We start from the raw sequence: 22,592 nt of genomic DNA, 5'->3' as shown, positions 1-22,592 counted from the left end.
CTAAGGCATGAGTACCAGCATCCAGGGCTGTGTGGAGACCCTGTCTCAAAAGCCAAAACAAAACCTGGGAGCGTCTGAACTTTCAGAGCAGTTAGGAAGGGTGTCTGGAAAGAGAACGTGACACACGCTTCTCACAGCCTCAGCCCCAGGAGCTGGCATCAGGGAGAAAGAATCCTGGCCTCCCAGACGTCTCCAAGCAAGGTGCCCACCACAGCCATCTTTATTGTGGAATTCAGACGTGGTGGAAGCTGGGTCCCAAGGCTTGCTGGGCAACAGGGACAGGCTGGCCCCTGCCCTGTGTCCTCCCACTCCAGCCCTCCTGAGGAGTCCGGGTCCAGGCGGGGATTCAGGCCCCGCTCAGCAATGGTCCGGAGGAGAAGGGCTCTGAGCGGCCACGTCATCTTCCTGACAAAGAGCATCCTCTCTGGAAATGGCCTCGCTCAGGCCGTGCAGGTTTTCGAAAAGGACAGCCAGCGACCCTGATGAGCCTGACACACAGGACGCCGAGGGAAGGACATCAGGGTGAGAGCAGGCCGCGCGCTGCCCAGGGCATGGGGTGCGCGTGGGCCCGCCAGTGCGCGGCTACCTTTTATACACTCCTCGGATGTTTCGGCTGCTGAAGACTCCAGCTCTGGGGACTTGGCGGGCTGGGGGCTGCACCCCGCGGGCTTCCTCTGCGTTCTCGAGGGAAGCACGGCCAGCATACGCTGCTGCTTGTAACGGGAGAGGAGACCCTCCTGCTTCAAGGTGGCCTGGGAAGGAGAGGGTCAGCCGCGCCCGCCGCGCCGCCAGCTACCGTGACCCCGTGCCCGCCGCCACCGTCCCTACCAGCATAAGGTTCTTGTCGCGCTCCAGCTCCTGCAGGCGCTGAGCGAGCCGCTGGCTCTCCTCCTTCCGGGCCTCGTCCTGCAGGCGCCGGAGCTCCTGGTTGCGCTCCTTTTCCCGAGTGGCCTTGTGCTGGATCTGGCGCAAGGAAACCACTAAGGAGATGGGAGTGTGTCAGCCCCGAGCCCAGCAAAGAGGCTGAGTTCTCAGCTCGGGCTCTCGGGGTCTCTCCCGCGGTGGGCGGCTGCCGTGGGATCCTGCGCCCCATGAGCCCCGTGAGCCCCAGGCACTTCAACCATCATCCCTGACACCAGTCCTGTCTCCTGTTGCTAGTACTCACTCAGGTGATTTGTGTTGCTGTTGCTGTTTTGAAACAGGGCTTGCTATGTAGCCCAGGCTGGCCCTAAACTATCCCTGCTCTTACTCTCAAGTGCTAAGATGGCAGGCAATGCCCTGTGTGTGGCTACGCCTCATGTTCTTGGGGCACTGGCATCATTAAAGAATTTTCTACTGGCCCAGCTCAACCATCATGTGTGCAACTTACATGATTCAAGTGTCTACGTGTGTAACCGTGGGTGCCGAGGCTAGAGAAGACATGGGTATTTTTCCTGCGGCTCTAACTCGCCCCAGGTAAAGTGTGTGGTGAGGGGCAGTACAGGCTAGGAGCCGAAGCTGTTACCAGCCATCTCTGGATCTGGGGATGGCTGCGGATGTCATCCTCCCATTACGTCACCACATGTGCGTGTCAACAAAAAGCTTCAAAGAACAGCCGGGCGGCGGTGGCGCACACCTTTAATCCCAGCACTTGGGAGGCAGAGGCAGGCAGATCTTTGTGAGTTCGAGGCCAGCCTGGGCTACACAGCACATCCAGGCCAGCCAAGGCTACACAGAGAGACCCTGTCTCCAAAAACAAAAGAGCTTCAAAAAAGCTTGGGGCGGGGTGGGGTGGGATTGCAGCCTTTGTCTCAGTGGCTCCTTCCTGCTGGGAGGGGAGGAGTCCTCCCTGCACGTCTCACCGGCCTTGGCCTGCTCCCTCCGGGCCTCATTCAGCCTCCTCTTTGTGTCTGAGAGCTGTTCCCGCAGCCGAGTTTCCACCTCCGCCACCTTCTCTTGCAGAGCTGCAGTGAGGGTATGAGGCAGCGTCAGGGGGGCTGCCCATCCTGCTGGGTGGCACCAGCACTCACCTCTCCCCCGCACACACCCCGCCGTTCTCCCACCCCCACACCTTGCCCATAGATCTCCTGCTGCTGCGTCAGCTCCCGCCGGAGGCTGGCAGCTTCCTCCGTGCTCTCCTGCTGGCCCTGTCGGGCCACCTCCAGCTGCTGCCCCACGCTGGCCAGGGACTCCTGGGCACGCTGCAGCTCCTGCTCCAGCTGCTGGACCACCTCATTCAGCTGCCTGCGCTCTGCCTCCCCTGAAGTGAGGTTACTGTGGTCACACAAAGCCTCTTCTATCCCTGAGCCCCAGACCAATCCTCCTCCTCCCACTCCGCCCGCCAGCCCGCCAGCCAGCCCGCCCGTGCCCGTGCAGGCATACCTTGCTCCCGCGCCCGGCCCACCTCCTGCTGGATGAGGTGGGCGCTCAGCTGCAGCTCGGCGTCCAGGCGGTTCCGTTCTTCCCGTAGCTGTTCCAACTCAAGGCTCAGGTTTGCATCCGGTTGGGGTGCAGGTGGGACTGGGGACAAGCTGGGCCAGAAATGACACAGAGCCAGAGAAAATTCCCCCCCCCACCGGAAGCTGCCTGGCTGGTGCCCCCATCCCACCCAGGTCCCCCTGGGTCCCGGCAGCCAACAGGCCCCCCACCCCACCCCTGAGATGTCCCCACACAGCCCTCCCCCTCAATGTGCCCACACGTCACCTCTCCAGGCGCAGCTGAGAAAGGGCCAGTTTTCGAGCCATCAAACCTGAGAGGGAAAAGCGAAGGACAGGAAGACGGCTACACATGGACAGAGGCTGGCGGGGCCACAGGATAGAGTGAGGGATACCGAGGCAACAGAGGATAAAAATGGGAGGAGGCGGGACAGGCTGGGGGGGACAGGCCGGAAACCCACAGTTGCTCTACTTACCCTTAATGGTGTGGACCTTCCGGACAGCATAGCTGAGCCGGTTGCTGAGGCTGGGAATCCGGGCTACGGCCTGGTCCACCCTGGTCATCATGTTATGGAGGTCGGCCTGAGTGCTGAGAGAGGCACAGGTCACGGTCGGTCACCCTCCACTCTCCCCTCATCTCTCAAAGACCTGCAGGGTCTCGCGCAGAGGACACATCTGCCCTGAAGGTCCTGTGACATGAGTGGGGAAGTGGCAGGTCCTGCAGGTCACTTTAGCTCCTTAGGCCCCTAAAGAGATGCTAAGTGCGTGAGCTTTGGTAACTATCAGGTGAAAACATGTAGCTGAAAACAATATCCTGCCCCGGCCTATGGCGCCTGGCTTGGTTCCTTGGTCTGGGTTGGGAGGGTCAAGACAGGCTGGCTATGAATTCACCTGCACAGCCATGCTTGGCGTGCAGTGTCTTTAATAACTGCCCCGCAGCCAGGGACTACCCTGTCCTACCAGGATCGCTAGCCCAGGGAAGTGCTCAGCAACAGCTCTACAGGGGCCCAGAGCAGGCACCAGAGGCCTTTAACTGCAGCCTGCCACTCAGGCCCCAGGCACTGCGATCTGTCTAACTCAACTGGGGCTTGTGGTGCTCAATGCCTGGAAGTCACTAACTAGAGCCACGTCTGTGATCTGGAACAAAGCAAAACCTCTGTAAGGCTCACCTCAGGCCCCCGGGAGGCAGGAGGCCCACCCACCTGTGTGTGGCTCACCTCAGGCCCCCGGGAGGCAGCAGGAGCGTGTGGTGCTTTGAATCTGGGCATTGATTCTTCTAAACAAGTCTGATTCTGTACAAGCTTAAAAGTTTCACTTTTTCCCTGCACTGGGGACTGAAACCAGAGATTCTTGAATGCTAGGCAAGCGCTCTGCTACTGAGCTATAGACCAGTCCAGCTGTATAATCCATTTTCCCCAGATTGTGTAAAGGAAGAGAGGCCTCCGCCTTATTTAGCTTCAAAGGATCTGCAGGAAGCAGGATCCCAGCAGGTGGTGTTGCTGTGCGAAGGTGCTCCCTCCTCTGCCCTCCGCGGAAGCTACCTGTTTACAGCAGCGACCACGGCCTTGAGCTGCTCCTCAGCAGAGGCGGTCTGCTGCTTCTGCCGCTGCCCGGCCTCCTGAGCCCGACTCAGCTCCACCTGCAGGGTCTGGTAAGGAGGCAGGTTGTTTGTGTGTGTTTTCTTTCAAGCCCTCCTCTCTGGCTCCCGGCCCACAGACCCCCCGCCAGGGCCGTCTTCACCTGGCTCAGACCTTGGCGTTCATCCGCTCCACCTCCACCTCCGCAGCTTTGTCTTGTAGGGCACGCTGCAAGATGGCTTGCTCCCGGCTTTGGGCGGCCACTTGTTCCTGGAGCTCTGCTACCTACAGGAGCAGGAGGTGAGAGGGGAGGTCCAGAGCCAAGGAGGTGGGGAGCACAGGGGTGGGAAGGGGACGAAGGGAGCAGGGCAGGAGTCTCCGAAGTGGGGCTGGCAAGGTGGCTCAGTGACTAACACTGGCTGTTCTTCCAGTCCCTTCACCCACGCGATGGCTCACAACTATTTGTGACTCCGGTTCTAGGGGAGCAGACGCCCTCTGACTTCCATGGGCACACGGTGCACAGACATACACGCAGGCAAAAACATTCATAGACATAACACAAAAATATCTCCTCGCCAGCCCCCAGGACAGGGTCTCACTATGTAGTTCTAGCTGTCCTGGAACTCACTCTGTAGACCAGGCTGGCCTGGAACTCACAGCTCTGCCTACCTCTGCCTCCTGGGTGCTGGGATTAAAGGAGTGTGCTACCACACCTGGCTAAAAAAATAAGTGTCTAAGTGTTAAGGAAAGGAAAGCAGGGCACAGGGGAGCCCACCTTTAACCCCAGCGCTGGGGAGGCAGAGGCAAGCAGATTACTGAGTCCGAGGCCAGTCAGGTCTACAGAGCGAGTTCCAGGACAGCTAGCACTTCACAGAGACCCTGCCTTGAACCTTCTTTCTGACTCATGTCCCAGGTGCCCACACTTTGGGAAAACATCCAGACCCCTTCTCCTGCCAGAGAGGCCATCCCTGACCATCCTACCTATCCACTCTGGTCCTGTCACCACATTTTCTCTTTATAGCGCCTCTGACTGTCTGACTCTGCCCCTTTTTCCCACTTATCCGTGCGTCTCCCTTCTCTAGAAATGAAACTCTACACGGTCACAGGCCCATCTGTTCAGGGCTGCGTGCCCAGCACGTGGCAGCCACCAGACAAGAGGATAACTGTCCTCGTGGGCGAGACACGGAGCCCTGACCTGGTCCTGCAGCTGCTGCATGGAGTGCCTGTGCTCCAGGTCCTGGGCCCTGAGCTGCACCATGAGGACAAACACCTTCTCCCGCCAGCAGCGCAGCAGCGACCGGTACTTCTTAGGGAACTTAGGCTCCAGGGCGTCTGAAGGCTGGATCTGTGCCTGAGGAGGAAGGGGTGGTTCTTCTCGGGAAGCGGGGACGCAGTGAGGAGCTCAGGAGGGATGAGATCAGAGTGGGTCCCCATGATGCACCGGCCGCTGCCCGCTGCCCGCAGAGAGGGAAGGCCGCCGCAGCAGGGCTGGGGTCCGCCTACCTTCCTGGTCAGCTCCTCTTCCTGGAGGGCGAGCATGTGCGTGAGGCTCTGCACTCGTATCTGCAGTAAGTCCACGGTGGCCTGAAGGTCAGCCCGGTCCTCCCTCAAGTGCTGGGAGAAAGGGCAAGTCAGTCAGGGTCTCCATTCCACCCCCACCCCCGCGGTCCTCCCCTCGCCAGCCCCCCAACCCCTGTGGTCCTCCCCCCGCCCCGCCAGACCCCCCCCACACCTGCACCGTGTCTAGGAGCTCCTTTCGTTCCAGCTCCCATGCCTGGCTGTGAACCTCGGGAGGGACTTGTTCCCCCACATACTTCCTCAGACTTTCCACCAAGGTCACCTGAGCTTCCAGCTCTTCTTGGGTCTTGCTAAGGGTGAGGCAGAAACGGGACAGTCCTCAGTGGAGCAGCTCAGTGTCACCCCCACCATATGGCCCGAGAGGCCCTTCCCTAGCACCCCTGCTCACTGACCTCAGCTGGCTCCTGAGGAGCTCCGTGTCCTTCCGGGCCGCGGCCAGCTGCTTGGCTTCCTCCGCCCGCTTCATTTCCAGGCTGTTCAGGGACTTCTCCAAGCCCTCAGCCTTGCTGGTCAAATTGGCAAGAGCCTTCTGGTGAGCCTGTGCCATGGAGGAGAGCTGTGGGGGAAGGGTGCATTCAGCCTGAAGGACAGGACCTCAGCAAGGAGGGTGCTCCCTGCTCCTCCAGAGGACTCTGCCTCCGTTCCCGGCACCGCGGCAGGCATGTCATGGGATCCAGTGCCCTCTTCTGGATCTGCTGTACACACTCATAATTATGTATATATAAATCTTTAAGCCGGGCGGTGGTGGCGCACGCCTCTAATCCCAGCACTCGGGAGGCAGAGGCAGGTGGTTCTCTGAGTTCAGGCCAGCCTAGTCTACAAAGCAAGTCCAGAGCAGCCAAGGCTACACAGAGAAATCATCTTGGAAACAACAACAACAAAAAAACCCCTAAAATAAATAAATAAATATTCTTTAAACTTATTTATTTAATAAATAAATCTCACCCCACCTTGGGGCATCATCTCTCAAAGACCCATCCAGCAGATCACCCTGCTATAAGCAAATAGAGAAACTGTGGCTGATGTTTCTCCCCAGTTAGTTTTCTTCCTCTGTGTAGCCTTGGCTGTCCTGGACTCGCTTTGTAGACCAGGCTGGCCTCGAACTCACAGCGATCCGCCTGCCTCTGCCTCCCTGAGTGCCTGCCCAGTTAGTTTCCCACCGGTTCACTTCCCTGTCTCTCCATGCCCGCCGCTGACAGCCTGGGTAAACTACGCCCCCTCCTGCCTGGTGCTTGTGACCTGGGTAGACAGCTCAGTCGGTAAAGTGTTTACCTCACAAGTGTGAGGACCTGAGTTGGGATCCCCAAAACCAATGCAAGAGACTGGGCAGGCCAGCATACCCCTGTAATCACCCCAGCCCTGCGGGATGGGAGGCGACATAGGCAGGCCCCTCAAGCTCCCAGGCCAGCCAGTCTATGAGATGAAGCTGCAGGCCAGCGAAAGACCTGTGTCAAAGAGCTTGAGAAGCCACACCTGAGGCTGACCTGACCTTCATGCTCACATCCTCACCCGCATGGGCCCACATGAATGTTCTTGTACCCTTTAGTGGTGCTGAGCACAATACAGACGGTTGTGAGCCACCATGTGGTTGCTGGGAATTGAACTCAGGACCTTTGGAAGAGCAGGCGGCGCTCTTAACCACTGACCCATCTCTCCAGCCCCAGGAAGGGAAACTTAATGGGGGAGATGTATTCATCGGACTGTCCTGTAGGACATCTTCTGGATTAATGACTGATGTGCAAGGGCCCAGCCTGCAGTGAGATGGAGTGGCTCCACCCCTACAATGGTGGTCCCAAGTTATATTAAGAAAGCAGGCCGACGGGGGCTGGAGAGGGGGCTCAGAAATTAAGGGCAGTGGCTGATCTTCCAAAGGTCCTGAGTTCAATTCCCAGCAACTATATAGTGGCTCCTAACCATCTATAATGAGATCTAGTGCCCTCTTCTGGTGGGCAGGCACACATGCAGGCAGAACACGAGAAAGCAGGCTGAGGAGTAAGCAGTGCTCCTCCTAGGCTTCAGTTCCTTCCTGCCCTGACGCTTCTCAGTGGGCCGCCGTGAGCAGGGATATGTAAGCCATAAATAAACCCTTTCCTTCCCAAGGTGATCTGTCAGTGCTTCATCACAGCAGTGGAAACCCTAAGACAGCCCAGTACTTGGGAGGCCGAGTCAGGGGCATTGCCTCAAGTTCAAGGCTAGCCTGGGCTACATATCAAGACCCTGTCTTAGCACTCCCCTGAAGACTTGCTGTGCCCGAACAACACACTCCTCCAGGCTCTTCCCTGTTCCTCTTGCACGCCTGCCTGTCCGACCCTACTTGGGTGTGTGTTCGGGAGGTGCTGTCTATTAGGGAGGGAGGGCCTTTCCCACAAGACCCCAAGCAGTGCCAGGTGTGTGTGTATGTGTGCATGTGTGTGTGTGAGAGAGAGAGAGAGACAGTGTGTGTGTGTTGAGCTAGGGGCTGGAGAGATGGCACAGAGGCTGCTCTTCCAGAGGTCCTGAGTTCAATTCCTGACAACCACATGGTGCCTCACAACCATCTAGAATGAGATCTGGTGCCCTCTTCTGGTCTGCAGGTGTACATGCAGATAGGTCACTCATACATAAAACATAAATAAATCTTAAAAAAAGAAAAAAAGAGCTCTGGAGCTGATGAGCCTGCCCCACCTCCAAGACCAGCATCACATTTGTGAAATGGGGCACAGACTCTTTTTAGACATAAAATACAAACCCGATTGTGTTGTTTCCTGCCTCTTTTCTGAAGCTTGGAGTGGTGGCGCACACCTTTAATGCCAGCACTTGGGAGGCAGAAGCAGGAGGATCTCCGTGAGTTCAAGGCCAGCCAGAGTTACATAGTGAGACCTTGTCTTGAAAAGAGCAACAACCAAAAACAGAAACAGTCCTCTGCTGACGACACTGGGGCGAGACCTATAGCCTCGAGCACCCCAGGCGAGCCCTCTGCAGCTGAGCTACACCCTCATTGGTCAATACTTTAAATGGTCACCTGTCATTCTGATATGTCAACAATTCATTTCACTCACAGTGACTGCAGAGCCAACTTCTGAACACGGTGCCAGTCACACAGGTCATCAGAGCCAGGCGCTCGCTTAGTGAAGGGACATATTCAGAAACCTTCTTAGTGAGGACTCGCAGGCAACAAGGCTGTCCCTGCTCCGGTATTATAAAGATGCAGCTCATCTTGGGCTGGAGAGATGGCCCAGTGGTTGAGAGCACTGCCTGCTCTTCCAAAGGTCCTGAGTTCGATTCCCAACAACCACATGGTGGCTCACAACCATCTTTAATGAGATCTGGTGCCCTCTTCTGGCCTGCAGGTGTATGTGCAGGCAAAACATTGTATACATAATAAATCTTTAAAAAAATAAAGAAGCTCATCTTGATTTATTTTTGTTTTTGTTTTTTTCAGACAGGGTTTTTCTGTGTAGCCATGGCTGTCCTGGACTCCAGCTCACAGCCATCCACCTACCTCCGCCTCCCAGAGTGCTGGGATTAAGGATGTGTGCTACAATGCCTCCCTTCCTGACCCCTCCATCACCGGGTGGCCCTCTCTCTGTCCCTAGACTACCTTAGTGGCCCTGCGCTCTCAGCACCCTCCCAGCTGCGTCTGGCTACAGCCACAGTGAGCGTGAGGCTGCCGAGACTCAGGTAACGGACCGTCCAGCCAGCTCCTACCTCAGGGACGGCAAAGGGAAGCACTGGGCATCCCGAGCAGCTCAAAGTCTACCTTTCCCAGTTGTTCCCAGGAACCCCGCTGCTCCCCCCTCCCTCCACCACACCCCCAGAAGAGTACTTGGCAGTGAGTAGGAGAAACACTACTTCTGACAGTTTCAAAATGATACAAGCTCACCCGACTCCCCTCCCCAGAAAAGAGTGTAGTCTGAGGAGAAAGAACCCAATGCTCACGTTCTCCTTCCCAGATCCCAAGGCTCGGCTGCAGCGTGCTGATGGTGTCCCCTGAGAAGCCCTAGTCTGAGCCCCTCACCCTGTGTTCACCTGCTCTTGGTGCAGGCTCTGAATTTCCTTCAGCTCCTTTTGAGCCCCCTCCTCCAGGTTTTTCCGAACCATTTCGGCTCCGGCCAGGGCTGCGCGCAAGCCCTCCGCCTCAGCCTGGCCAGCCTTCTCTGCCACTGCCAGGGCGTCCAGCTCCACTGCCTGAGCCTCCAACCTCATCTTCTGCTGCAGGGAGGTTTCCCGCAGGGCTCGGACCTCCTCCTCCAGACGCCTCAACTCTTGGAGCTGCCTGGAGATCAGTTCAGCCTGGTGGCTCAGGGCACCCGAGATCCCCAGCTCCAGAGACCTTCAAAGACAGGCAGGCCCAGGTGAGTGGCCGGGAGGGTGGAGGCGGCAAAGAGGATGGACGTGAAGGAGCCGAGGCCAGAGGATCTAGGCATTAGCGCCACCGAAAGGGAAAAACAGTATGCCACCCACCCCGGTCCGTCTAAGCTGCACATCACCAAAACAGCTCCTGGGCCACCTGTGTCCTCCTTTAAGAAGATATTTATGAATCTCAGCACTCAGGAGGCAGAGGCAGGTGGACCTTTGTGAGTTCGAAGCCAGCCTGGTCTACACGTGAGGCCAGGCCAGCCAGGACTACACAGAGAGACTTTGTCTCGAAACAAAACAAACAACAACAAAAAGAAGATATTAAAAAAAAAAAAAAAAAAAAAAAAAAAAACCAAAACCAAAACCAAACAAAATTAGGCGTGGTAGCGCACGCCTTTAATCCCAGCATGTGGGAGGCAGAGGCAGGTGGATTGCTGTGAGTTCGAGGCCAGTCTGGTCTACAAAGCGGGTTCAGGACAGCCAAGGCTACACAGAGAAACTGTACCAAAAGAACAAAAAAAAAAAACCAAGAACAACAAAAAGACATTAACGTTCACATTCCTTATTAGTTGGGAGATTAAACCCAGATATTTCTTTTTTTCATCCCCAGTGCAAATGGTATATGCACTGCAGGCACCAACAACTGCCTGTGGAAAACCACACAAGCTGTGGTACAGAGGTCTGAAAAAACAGAATGCTGTGGGCATAAAGGATCATTAGCAAGCCTGAGAAACAGGTGCCCGAAGCGTCCCTACCTGCCTTTCCGTCCTGGCCCCTGCCCTTCGCCACAGGCATCGTCTTCCCACAGGGTCACTGTGGGCCTCTGGGCACCTAGCCGTCTCTCTAAGACATCGTGGCCGGCCATGGGTCGGGCCAGGGGAGTGTCTGAAGCCCAGGTCGGGGCCAGTCTTGGTGGAGTGGAAAGAGGACGCGCTTGGAAGTGGGAGGGAGGAACCAGCCCGACAAAACCTGAAGGGTCGCAAGAGTAACCGTCAGTTCCCTGGAGAGATCCATCCAGCCATCCGTCCCCAGCCACCCTGACTGGCCTCACTGACCTGAAGGTGGCAACATCTCCATGCTATCCAAAGCCTCTGGATCTTGTCTCCAGTCACCTACGGTACCCTGGACAACGGGACAAACAAGGACACCCCAATTCAATGTTCAGGCCACTTCCAGAGAAAGCCCTATAACAACAAAGCCATAAGCCTTGAGTGACTGACGGCTCTATCCGGGTCTGAGCTTCTCTTTCCCTTCCTTCACGAGGAGGCAGCCGATAACCAAACTACTTGCTTGCCCCAACCTTGCTCCTGACAGAACGAACCAGACAGCAACCATAAGGGGGGGGGGGGGGGAGCCAGGGGGTGCTCTTGAGGCTTGCTGCTACTTACGGGATTCAGGATGGTGCCTTTACCTTCCTCCTTAAGTGTCTACGGTCCCTGCGGCTCAGGGCTGGAGGTGAGAGGGGCCGTACATAATGCAGGGAGCCCAGTCTCCACAGTTCTCGCCATGATATGGTAGGGCCGTTGGGAAGCCCATATAGGCACCACCGAGCCATGATTTCTGAGTCATTTCCTATCAAAGCGTTAGCCCAAGGCCTGGCTCCACGAGAATGAGGCCACATGTGGGGTTAGGCGGCTTCCCTCGGATCCCTGGGGAACCCAAGCAGCCTACAGCCGGTTGCTTGGGAAGCCAGCTTCCTGCTATCTCATCTCAGCATCTCTGTAACCGGCCTTAGTTTCTCTCTATCCCCTCAGCTTCCATTCCCGATGCCCTTTTCTCCTCAGAGTCGTATAGCTTCTTCTTTTCCCCCTACTTCCATCAGAAATTTTAAAAACAAAAAAAATTTTTTTCACTCAGCCCCGAGATTCCTACCCACTTCTCTTCCTAGTCCTATTCTGCATTTTCCTTGACGTAATTATCCGGGTCTCTCCCTGTTCTCCTGCCTCCCCTCTGCTCTCCTGCACACACCCCTGGCTCATCCCCCTCAGGACCCTGAGATCTAAGACTGTCTCGACCCCCTCATCTTTGCCCGGGCTCCTGCACCCCTCTTTCCCCGTGCACCCCCTCCACCCACCTGAGAGCACCTCTCAGACCCTTTCCGCCCCCAACCGACCCTGCCCGAACGCGCCCTTACCCAGCGCGAGCCGCGCCCTCTCGCCACGCCCCTGACACCTAGCTCGCCCTGGCTAGGCTAAACACGCAGATCACGCATGCGCGAGGCGGGTGGGTTGGCGGGCTGCTCCTCTCCGCGCCCTGACGGCCCCTCCCGAATCCGGGAACCCGGGAAAACGTGTAGGCCAATCGGAAGTGGCGGGGGGCGGGAGATGGGCGGCTCCTCCCTGAGCATCGTCCAATAGAACGAAGGAGTGCGAGCCAGATGGCCAATCAGAGCCCTCCGGGGGCGGGGTTCGGGCTCGCAGGCGCCAAGACGGACCCGGGAATTCGGGAGGCGGGGTCTGCGCGGCGCGCGCGCGCCCAGGCCGCGCCCTCCGGGCGTCTAGCTGGCTGTCAAACCTCGGCCGGAGCGCGGGACGCGGAGCCCCCTTCCTCAGTTTACCCCGCAAGCCAGGAAGGAGAGGGTGAGCTCCACTTTGTTAACGGAACTAGGGACCCGCCTGCGCCGCCGCCCTTTTGTGGTGACAGCGGATTCACTTCTCCCCGGGGGAACTGGCCCGAAGTCGGGGGAGGATGGTCGGGGTGCCCCACTTGGATTAGGAAGTCCTGGCCCCAGGGTCGCCCCTGAGGTGTACAGGTTCGCGTCGCTCGCTCGTTGTGTAGCGGGACCTCTTCACCCCGTCCGGCGTGTCCCCAGCCGGTGTTAAAAGCAGCTTTGCCTTGCACAGATTGTCAAGGGCTCCCGGACATTCAAGGCCAGGGCATCCGGTTCCGCGGAGGTGCCGCAGGACGCCTTCCTGGTTGTGCATCGCGTCGGGACTTAACTGGACTTGGCTCTTTGAAAGTCTCATCTTGACGGCCACCGCCTCTTGAGCGCTCTGAACCAGCACTTCTCAATTTGGCGCTAGCAGCACAGGCTGTTGTCATCCGACGGCCCCGCGCGCGCGGTGCACAGCCCAGGAGAGGTGATGAGCTGCTGAAGTCGGGCCAGCGGCGGCGCAGAGGGGGCACCCTCATGCTGCCCTGCTTCCAACTGCTGCGCATTGGGGGCGGCAGGGGCGGGGACCTCTACACCTTCCACCCCCCGTCCAGGTCTGGCTGCACCTACCGGCTAGGCTGCAGGGCTGACCTGTGCGACGTGGCCCTGCGGCCCCAGCAGGAGCCCGGCCTCATCTCTGGGGTCCATGCAGAGCTGCATGCCGAGCTCCAGGGGGACGACTGGCGGGTCAGCCTGGAGGACCATAGCAGCCAAGGTAGGCACCCCGCTGCGGGCCTCCCCACTCAGTTGTCCCTGTCAGTCTCCGGGGAGCAGATGCGGTCTTGTCCGCCCATCAGAACTGAGCGCTGTCAGCTCCTCACAGGGCTAACCTGTTCGCCTGGTTTAGCTCACACGGGGACCTAGGAGAGAGGCGCTGGGTGTCTGTCATCACTAAAGAGGGCCGTCCCAGTGCTAAGCTCAGACTTGACTCAGTTTCCAGGTTTGCTGAAGAAGCGTCTTGTTCCCGTTAAGGCAGTTACGAGTGTTTTCTAGTGGGCTAGGCACTCCGTCCCAGCTCAAGGCAGCCTCAGAAGGCGGGAGTTCACACTTCAGTCCAATGTCAGGGAAAATGAGGCAGAGGGTTAAGAATGATAGCAGGAGACAAGTGGGCGGTGTACCCCGTGATCGGAGCATGAGTTCTGAGCCTCTGTCTCGAAAAGATGGAAGAAATGAGGCTGTGTAGCCGTATATTCCTGCTGAAGCAGGAGCTCCCCGGCTGTGGGCGAGAAACAAACTCACTTCCAGCTGACAAGGCTTGTGCGCGGCGGGGGTGGGGCAGGAGGGTGGTTTCCAGTTTAATGCTGCCACTGCTGCCTTTTCACTAAAAACCAAATGGCTACATCAGGGTTCTACTGACTGCACACCTCTGTGCCTGTTCCTGTCATTTGTCTTGTGCCTCGCCATCCACAGGGACTTTGGTCAATAACGTCCGGCTCCCAAGAGGCCACAGGCTGGAGTTGAGCGATGGTGACCTTCTGACCTTTGGCCCCGAAGGGCAAGCAGGAACCAGCTCCTCGGAATTCTACTTCATGTTCCAACAAGTCCGGGTCAAACCTCAGGACTTTGCTGCCATTACCATCCCTCGGTCTAAGGGAGAAGCTGGGGCCGGCTTCCAGCCTATGCTGCCCCCGCAAGGGGCACCCCAGCGGCCACTCAGTGCCCTCTCCTCCACCCCCAAGGCCACGCTGATTCTCAACTCCATCGGCAGCCTCAGCAAGCTTCGGCCCCAGCCCCTCACCTTCTCCAGAGGCGGTGGCAGACCGCAGAGTCTGGCTATTCCCACCCAGCCTGGGGAAGTGGGAGCTTCACCTGCTCCACCCACGAGAAACCGGAGGAAGTCGGCTCACAGAGTGTTGTCGGAACTAGACGATGAGAGCGAGGCTTCCCTGGGCCCCCTCTCACTCCTTACAGGGCCCAGGAAGAAGGTCCGTGTGGAGGAAGCAGCCCCGATGTCCAGTGGGTAAGTGGGGTGCCCAGTGTTAACCTGCCATTAGTGCCTCACAGCCTAGACCTTCCCTTTACAGCCTCAGACTGCAAAGTCCTGGCAAGCAGGGATGAGGAGGCGCACAGACGCAGCACACAGCATGAAATAAGCTAGTTACGTCTGGGGAAGTAAGGGTTAGAACCGCTAAAAGACAGCCTGGGGGCTGCGGGAGTGTCTCACTGGGAGAGCTTTGCCCAGCGTACACCTGTATGCATAAGACCCTGTTAATCCCACCACTTGGTAGTTGAGGTACACACACGGTTCGCCAAGTTTGAGACCAGCCTGCCTGGTGCTGAGACAAAAGCTAGGGTAAAGCAGCTCAACTTAGGTTGCTTGGTCTTGACAGTTTTATGTGCATGGATGTTTTGCCTGCACGGTTATGTACCATGTACATGCAGTACCCTCAGAAGCCAGAAGAGGGCGTTGGAACTCCCCTCTGGAACTGGAGAGATTCTGGCTGCTAGCCACTCGGTAGTAGGTGCCCGGACTCAAACCCATCCCGAAAAGTGCCCCTCTGAGCACCATCTTTTTGTTTTGTTTTGAATGCAAGGGCCCACTGTAGCCCAGGGGAGCTTCATATTCCCCAGGTAAATACAGTGGTCAGGATAGGGCATTCCAAACGGAAGCTGAGGGCACACACTGGGACACATTACTCCTACTGGAACTAAGGGTGTCACCGGCCTAGCTAGATGTATCTGTTACCCAGAGGCGAGTTAACTCACAGTGAGTTTCTCAGGACCTTGCATTGGCTGATGCCACGTTGGTATCCAGAGCTTCTGCTTTCAAGGTCAAAAACACACATACATGACTCCTCCAGTTCATGGTCAGAGACCATCCAACAACCCCTTCTGTGACCAGTGTGTATATGTGTGTGTGTGTGTGTAGATACAGACAAAACACCCATTCCAAAAATAAAAAAGTGGATCCTGAGAAATGTCTTTCTCCAAAGGGACTGACCACAGGCAAAGCTCCGTTGCTGTAGACTGACGCAGGGCTGGGGAACCCTCATGGCTGAGGTGGAGAACGGATAGCTTCCTGCCAAAGATGTTGCTGCCTCCAAGTTACCAATGAGCCGGACAGCCAGGAACAAGGATTAAGGCACATTCACAGTCAGGAGTGCCCGTCACACAGCCCATCCCTACAACAGACAGGAGAGGCCGCTAAATGTCTTCTTAGCTTGCTGAAGCCAGCAGGCTAGGCAAGTGCCCTGTCAAGGAGCTGCACTTACCCAGCCTCATCAGTGCTCCTGGATAGCATCTGCTAAGGCAGCCTGGAGACCCGGAACTCAGCCCCAAGACTTCCTTACACTGTGGTGACTGTCACTGACTGAATGTGTGACTGGCTTTTAAGAGCTTTGCCTTTGTTTCCAAATAAACTGCTTCATCTATGTGGGGGCTTTATTCTTGAGTCTCAGTCTGTTTTGTTTTGTTTTTTCCAAGACAGGGTTTCTCTGTGTAGTCTTGGCTGTCCTGGACTCGCTTTGTAGACCAGGCTGGCCTTGAACTGACAGCGATGCACCTGCCTCTGCCTCTGGAGTGCTGGGATTGAAGACCTGCCCCACCTCGCCTAGCCTAAGCCTGCTTTTTTTTTTTTTTTGGGTTTTTCGAGACAGGGTTTCTCTGTGTAGCCTTGGCCATCTTGGACTCACTTTGTAGACCAGGCTGGCCTCGAACTCACAGCGATCCGCCTGCCTCTGCCTCCCGAGTGCTGGGATTAAAGGCATGTGCCACCACGCCCGGCTAAGCCTGCTTTTCAAATGATGGGAAGACTAGACTTGGTAAGGTCCAGAGGCTGAGTTCTCCACAGCACAGGGACCTGTGGGGTAGGGACAGTGCAGGGTTAGGCGCAATGCCACAAGTAAAGGTTGTTTGCTGCCTGATGGCCTGTAGTTGACCCACACTGGGAGAACCTCACGCTGTAGCACTCGCTTAAGTTTACAGACATGATGGTCCAGGCCAGTTTGGTCTATATGAGACACTGCCTCAAAAAAACAAACTCACAAAGGGCAGCAGCAGAAATGCTCCAAGACTTGGCTTTTAGATGGGAGACATTGCTTGGTGGCTCATTTAACTCCAGCACTTGGGAGGCCAAGGCTGGCTGGATCTGAGTTCAAGGCCAGCCTGGTCTACAGAGTTCCAGGATAGCCAGAAACACATGGGGTGTTTTGTTTTGTTTTTTAAGATTTATTTATTATGTATACAGTATGCTGCATGCAGGCCAGAAGAGGGCGCCATATCACATTACAGATGGCTGTGAGCCACCATGTGGTTGCTGGGAATTGAACTCAGGACCTTTGGAAGAGCAGTCAGTGCTCTTAACCCCACTCTCACCACCCCCACTCACAAAAGCAATGACTAATGTTCCAGAGGACCCAGGTTTAGTTTCCAGAACACACATGGCCACTCACAACCTCCTGTAACTCCAGTTTCAGGGGACCCTATGACCTCTTCTGACCTTTACTGTCATTACAGAGACGTGCAGACAAAAAAGAGCTACTAGATGGAATAAGAGTAACAACTTAGCCTGGCGTGGTCCTGTGCACCTTTGATCTGAGCACTGAGGAGGCAGTGGCAGGTGGGATCTGAGGCCAGAGCCCAGCTTCTTCCACAAGTTCCAAGTCAGCCAACACTATACGGGGAATTCATTTTGAATAAGCAGAAAGAATACAATTCCCCTAAAGATTTGGTTTTTTTCACCTTTGATCCCAGCACTCAGGAGGCAGAGGCAGGTGGATCTCTGCCTCCCAAGTGTTGGGATTAAAGGTATTCACGACGACGCCCAGATTTTCTTCTTTAAGGGACTGCTCTCCCAAAGGACTTGGGTTCAATTCCCAGCATGCACATGGCAACTCACAACTCTCTGTAACTCCAGTTCCAGGGGACCTAAAACCTTCACACACACCTGCACGCAGGCAAAGCACCAGTGCACATAGAAATAAAAATAATAATGAAATAAATTTAAGTTTATTTTTATTTAAGAACAAAATGATGAGTGACTCACCATCAACAGCATCATCGAACTTTATCCTCCCCCCCCCACCCCTTTTTGTGCTTTCAATCCCTCCTCAATAAGTGAACTTAATCCCAAAGCTGTGGTGGTTGCCAGGTTTCTCTTTGCCTGCCTCCTTTCCCTTGCCTAGGCTCTCCTCATCCCCAGACAGGGATGGCACCTCAGTTTGAATGCATGGGAGAGCCTAGAGCAGTGACAGGAACAGAGGGAAAGGCTTCACCCTCGGGAAAAGGGACTGGAGAGTACACCGTGGTGAAATGGGGGCTCCCATAGCCTGGGGCACCAAAATGGGGCCCCGGGGGCAGAGGAAAGGATACGGGCCCTCCCGGGAAAGGGGACCCCGCAGCCTCATACTCTTCTCGTTGGGAATAGTCAATGCTTGATCGTTTGCCCTTCTGGCGCCGGTTACAGAACCACACTCGGACCACCTAGGATGGAGGGCACAGAGACTGACGTCAGATCACAAGCTCAGGGATGCTGGAGCCAAAGGTAGGGAGGACTGGTGATGGGGAGGACACCACGGGGCGGAATGAGGAGGCGGGCACCACGGGGGAGGACATGGGCACCACGGGGCGGGGACCAGACGTCGGGGAGGCGGACACCACGGAGCGGGATCCTGGCACTCACATCCTTCTCCAGCCCAAGCTGCTTGGCGATGGCGCTGATCTGCTGCAGGGTGGGCTTTGGGCACTGCAGGAACATACTCTCCAGGTTGCCCCTCACGCGGTTCTCAATGCTCGTCCGCTTTCTCTTGCGCGCCTGCACCAGGGTCTCCGCTTTGCATATCTGGGCCCCGAGGGAAGAGGGGTTGACAAGGGCAGACTTAGCATTTGACGAGGCAATAGCTCCCTCCACACAGAGGGAGCTAAGAGCCAATCAGCAGGCTAGCCTGCCGAGGGCGACTCGGGAGAGCCTGATCAGCAGCTGCTAAGGCCTTGGGTTCCAATTGTCAGTACCAGAAGAAACAACTAAGACAACGTTTAACTGTTGGCTCTGGCCGGAGCGGGAGATTTGTCAAGCCAGGAATGGAAGCAGCAGACGGGACGGTACCTGGCTGGTACTGCCCCCCACATCTGGGGCCCTCACCTCCTGAAGGTTCTCGTTGTTGTCGGCTTCCTCCACCCACTTCTCCAGCAGGGGCCGCAGCTTACACATGTTCTTGAAGCTGAGCTGCAGAGCTTCAAAGCGGCAGATGGTGGTCTGGCTGAACACTTTTCCTGAAGGAAAAGCCAGTCAAGGAGGGAAAGTGAAGCCGGCGGGCCGGCGGGCGCCCCCCTACCAGACCTCCTGTAGTTGGAGCCCACAAGCTTCCAATCCTCTCCCTCACCCTCCCTTTGCACCTGCACGCAGAGCTGTGCCAGCCCTCCCCACACACCTCCACCCGGGTAAAAGCATGCTGAGGAGACCCACCAAAGAGAAAGCCCAGGGTGAGCCCCACGTCGGCCTGGGTGTACCCCAAGGTGATTCTCTTCTGCTTCAGCAGCTTGGCAAACTGCTCCAGTTCCTTCTGCAAGGCTTTCACGTCCTGGGACTGCGGAGAGAAAGGAAGGACTTGAGAGTCATGGGGGGGGGGGGTGTCAGCCTCCGCCATTGAGACCCCAGGGTGGTCTGTGCAAGGCTCTCAGCCTCCCAGGCAGCCCACTAAAAACCGTCTGCTGGGAGACAGGGACGGCTCTCTCCCCAGAAAGTCACGGGCACACACTACCCACAGTCCCATGCATTCGCACACCTGTCCAGGGTCCCAGCAAGTTCTCATCTGCTAACCGACTATTTTCAAAAAGCCTCATTGACACAATGTTACCTCAGGTTTGAGGAAGTTAAGAGATAACCAGACAGGGTAGAACAAACATGTAATCCCTGCACTCAAGAGAGAGAGACAAGGGGCAGCCAGGCGTGGTGGCGCACACCTTTAATCCCAGCATTTGGGAGGCAGAGGCAGGCGGATCGCTGTAAAGTTGAGGCCAGCCTGGTCTACAGAATTCAGGACAGCTAAGACTACATAGAGAGACCCTGTCTCGAAAAACAAAACACAAGAAGCAGGAGGAACACAAAGACAGTTCCTGGCTCAAACAGAGGAGCTAGAGAAATAAAAGAGTACCGGGTTAATTGGATTCTAAACTCAATATCCTTCCCAGCTTGCTCTGACAGTCCCACCACAAGTGATGTTTACACTGGGACCACCTGCCCCACACCTCAGTCTCTCAAGCCCTGGGGCAATGGGACCCATCTCTGTTATCTGTTAGGCTCCAAATAAAAACCTAGAAACTACAAAGTAGACAAGTGCCCTGGCCCCATGAGCTGACATGCCAATGTGTGAGGGAAAACCCCGTCTCACTGGAGTGCTATCGGAGAAAGCCAAGACTGCAGGAGAGAGGCCTGTGGATCTACCCAACAAGAACCATCCGGCTCATTTTAAAACATAAATCTGGGGCTGCAGAGGTGGCTCAGTGGTTAAGACCACTGACTGCTCTTCCTAAGGGACCAGGGCTCAATTCCCAGCATCTACACAGCAGCACACAACCCTAACGTCAAGAGCTCTGACACTCTCACACAGACCTACACACAGGTTAAACACCAATGCACATTAAAAATAAATAAAGCCGGGCGGTGGTGGCACACTCCTTTAATCCCAGCACGAGGGAGGCAGAGGCAGGTGGATCACTGAGTTCGAGGACAGCCAGGGCTACAGAGAAACCCTGTCTCAAAACAACACAAACAAAAACAAACAAAAAATAAAGTCGAAACAAAGCAAAAAAACATGGATTTGGTGTTAGCCGGATAAATTGAGCTTGAGGTGGAGGAGGGCCTTCAGGTGCACAGTGACAGGCACGCACACTTTTTTTTTTTTTTAAACAAAATTAAAACAGCAATTCCAGTTGATGGAACAGCAACAGAAGGGCCCGGGGAAGCAAGAGTGCTACATCTGTAGCCCCTGGTGGCTGGGACCAGGTGGGGAGAGCATAATGGTTGGCCGGTGGAATGTGTGTTCTAAGGAGCGGTGACCGGAACAAAATGGCTGGCGGCATTTCAGTCTATCTCAAACAGACAGAAAAGGAGGTGGTATTTCTGGGGATGCACGTGAGCCTTGAGGGTGGAAGAGGAGCCTGGGAAGGTTGGCAGAGCAGAGGTCCAGGACTGAGCTCTCTCTGGGGTTCTGCGGTAAGGCTGGCCTACCCAGGGAACAGGAGCAGCAGCCAGCTAGGCACGCCTCAATAAAATTTCAAAATCCTTCTGGAAGGTGTTTTAACGGGGAAGGACTCGATCAGCTTCAAACACACACCCATCTCCAACTGCCCCCCAAATACCAAAAAGTGTAAGTGCCCTCACCAATCCTATTTTGGGGATAAGCCAAACTACCGTTCAAATCCCTTGTTTCATTAAGGCCGTTTAAGATGAGAGCTAAACTACTAATGCCCTCCTACGGGGCTCCTGGGGACCACAAGGACGTGAGGTAACACATGAACAGGCTCTTAGGGAGGGGACTCCCAATACACCCGATGGCTAAGAGCCAGTCAGGGGCTGCGGCTGGCATCTGTATCCACTCATCACACCTTCTCTTGATGGCTAATTGCTTGCACTTGCCTCCGAGGGCTGGCTGGAAGCCACAGACGCTCAGCAAAGCCTGAGCACTCACAGAACCATCTAGAGATGGCCTGGGAGATAACAGCGCCTACCCAAGCTTGTCAGTTGCTTGTTTACAACCTAAGGAAGACTGAAATCGATCAGGCCTGCACCTCCAGCACTCTACCAGGGGTCGCCAGGATGTTCACTCGGTGCGAGGTGACTCACGGGCCGGAAGGCAGAAGTAGAGGGCAGACAGGCCGTACACTTGACTGGAGGTTGAGCTCCGCTCCACCACACACTGCCCAAACAGGAGCTGCTATCAGCAGCCGGTCACACCCAAGCGTTTCACTAACAATAACTCGAGGATAAGCAGCAGTTTTTTACCCTCCAGCCATGCTAAGGCAGAGATCCCGGGTCTGACAAGGATCCAAGTCCCCAAAGGGCTAAGATGGTGGGAGAAAAAGCTGAATGAATCCTACCAAACACCGGTGCAGACAGTGACGGTATGAACTAAGTGCCCGGACACAATTCAGGCCTAGAAAGTGACCTGCAACCACAAAGACCAGGCTAGAATGTGCAATTCTGGCTTCTAGTTCAAACCTTCTCCTACAGGCTCTCAATCCGCTCTACTCTGCCAGCCCCGCCATGTCCTCTCGGTGGTCCCAGGCCCACCTCACCTCCTCCGGGCTTGGTTCCACCTTCTCCAGCTTCACGGCACTGGGGCGGACGGCACCGGGCGCAGGGGAGGCCCCCTCTGCGTTGCTCTCCACTCCTGCTCCAGCCTGGCCCTCAGGCTGCAAAGTCTCCACGCCAACTTGGGGCACTAGGCCCAGTCCAACCTGAGGTCCACAGTACGCCATTCCTCCATAGAACTCATATGGCGGGGGACATGGAGTGATCCCCAACACCTCTGAGCCTGGTCCAACACCTGGCCCGATTCCGGGCCCACCTGGAGGCCCCTGGAAGCTTAGCCAGGTTCGAGGGTCCACCCAGCCCGGCTCCAGCCCTCCCGATCCATCACCCCCACCTGGTGGGGGTGAGAAGGCGAAGTCTGAAGCCAGGTGTCCGGCCATGGGGAAGGCGGACACCCCAAACCGGGGCCCTGACGGAAGGAGGGCTGGCCTAAGGACTGCTTCACCTCTCTCTCTCTCCCTCCCCAGTCCCACCCTCTAGCCTTGACCTCTGGCCCCGCCCCCTGGACGGATGGAGGAGTAGGCCATGGGGGTGGGAGAAACTGAGGCGAAAGATGGTTGCCTGGGTCTGCAGGCGGAAGGTAGGAGAAACATCCTAACCGGGCAACCCTTAGGACAGCGCCCCACGGGGCCTTCATTTTTCAACCCCCAAAGGCTTCTCACCTCTACCCCGGCCTCCCGAACACCTCAGAGCTACCACGATCCCTTCCACACCTCCACGTTCCTCAGGAGCCAGGTGCTCGGCTCCTCTGTCCCACCACAAAGCACAGTCCATTCTCTGCA

The 22,592-nt window shown here is 56.3% G+C and overlaps 3 protein-coding genes across 3 annotated transcripts; 1 reads left to right on the top strand and 2 right to left on the bottom strand.

Annotated features, from left to right (window-relative positions):
• Nucleotides 1–185: 185 nt before the first annotated feature.
• Cchcr1 (coiled-coil alpha-helical rod protein 1) lies at nt 186–11,678 on the bottom strand. Its single transcript, XM_051153599.1, is given in 18 exon segments — nt 186–504; nt 588–752; nt 829–980; nt 1,842–1,943; nt 2,051–2,239; nt 2,362–2,510; nt 2,683–2,728; nt 2,891–3,003; nt 3,956–4,062; nt 4,166–4,276; nt 5,187–5,336; nt 5,495–5,605; nt 5,724–5,859; nt 5,962–6,125; nt 9,578–9,881; nt 10,663–10,876; nt 10,963–11,029; nt 11,292–11,678. Coding segments are annotated over 18 exon segments (2,664 nt in total). The 5' UTR covers nt 11,529–11,678; the 3' UTR covers nt 186–357.
• Nucleotides 11,679–13,031: 1,353 nt separating this feature from the next.
• Tcf19 (transcription factor 19) lies at nt 13,032–14,524 on the top strand. Its single transcript, XM_051153594.1, has 2 exons — nt 13,032–13,275; nt 13,971–14,524. Exons 1-2 carry the CDS (start codon nt 13,038–13,040, stop codon nt 14,522–14,524), a joined length of 792 nt encoding a protein of 263 aa, XP_051009551.1. The 5' UTR covers nt 13,032–13,037.
• A 3,106-nt stretch (nt 14,525–17,630) lies between these two features.
• Pou5f1 (POU class 5 homeobox 1) lies at nt 17,631–22,190 on the bottom strand. The gene is made up of 5 exons (XM_051153591.1): nt 21,795–22,190; nt 18,964–19,084; nt 18,640–18,770; nt 18,181–18,339; nt 17,631–17,981 (listed from the first exon to the last, which is right to left on the bottom strand). The coding sequence occupies exons 1-5, from the start codon at nt 22,188–22,190 to the stop codon at nt 17,715–17,717; spliced, it is 1,074 nt and encodes a 357-aa protein (XP_051009548.1). The 3' UTR covers nt 17,631–17,714.
• Nucleotides 22,191–22,592: the final 402 nt, after the last annotated feature.

This window comes from Acomys russatus, chromosome 11, assembly GCF_903995435.1.
Source record: "Acomys russatus chromosome 11, mAcoRus1.1, whole genome shotgun sequence".
NCBI classification, from domain to species: Eukaryota; Metazoa; Chordata; class Mammalia; order Rodentia; family Muridae; genus Acomys; species Acomys russatus.
This window is presented reverse-complemented; position numbering and strand designations above follow the sequence as displayed.

Excerpts from the sequence above, each read along its gene's own strand:
- Tcf19 (XM_051153594.1), top strand. The coding sequence starts at position 13,038 with ATGCTGCCCTGCTTCCAACTGCTGCGCATTGGGGGCGGCAGGGGCGGG. Across the intron at positions 13,276-13,970 it reads GGAGGACCATAGCAGCCAAG|GGACTTTGGTCAATAACGTC; the intron begins GTAGGCACCCCG and ends CGCCATCCACAG.
- Pou5f1 (XM_051153591.1), bottom strand. The coding sequence starts at position 22,190 with ATGGCCGGACACCTGGCTTCAGACTTCGCCTTCTCACCCCCACCAGGT. Across the intron at positions 18,340-18,639 it reads ACAACGAGAACCTTCAGGAG|ATATGCAAAGCGGAGACCCT; the intron begins GTGAGGGCCCCA and ends CTCGGGGCCCAG. Across the intron at positions 17,982-18,180 it reads AGCTTGGGCTGGAGAAGGAT|GTGGTCCGAGTGTGGTTCTG; the intron begins GTGAGTGCCAGG and ends CCTCCATCCTAG.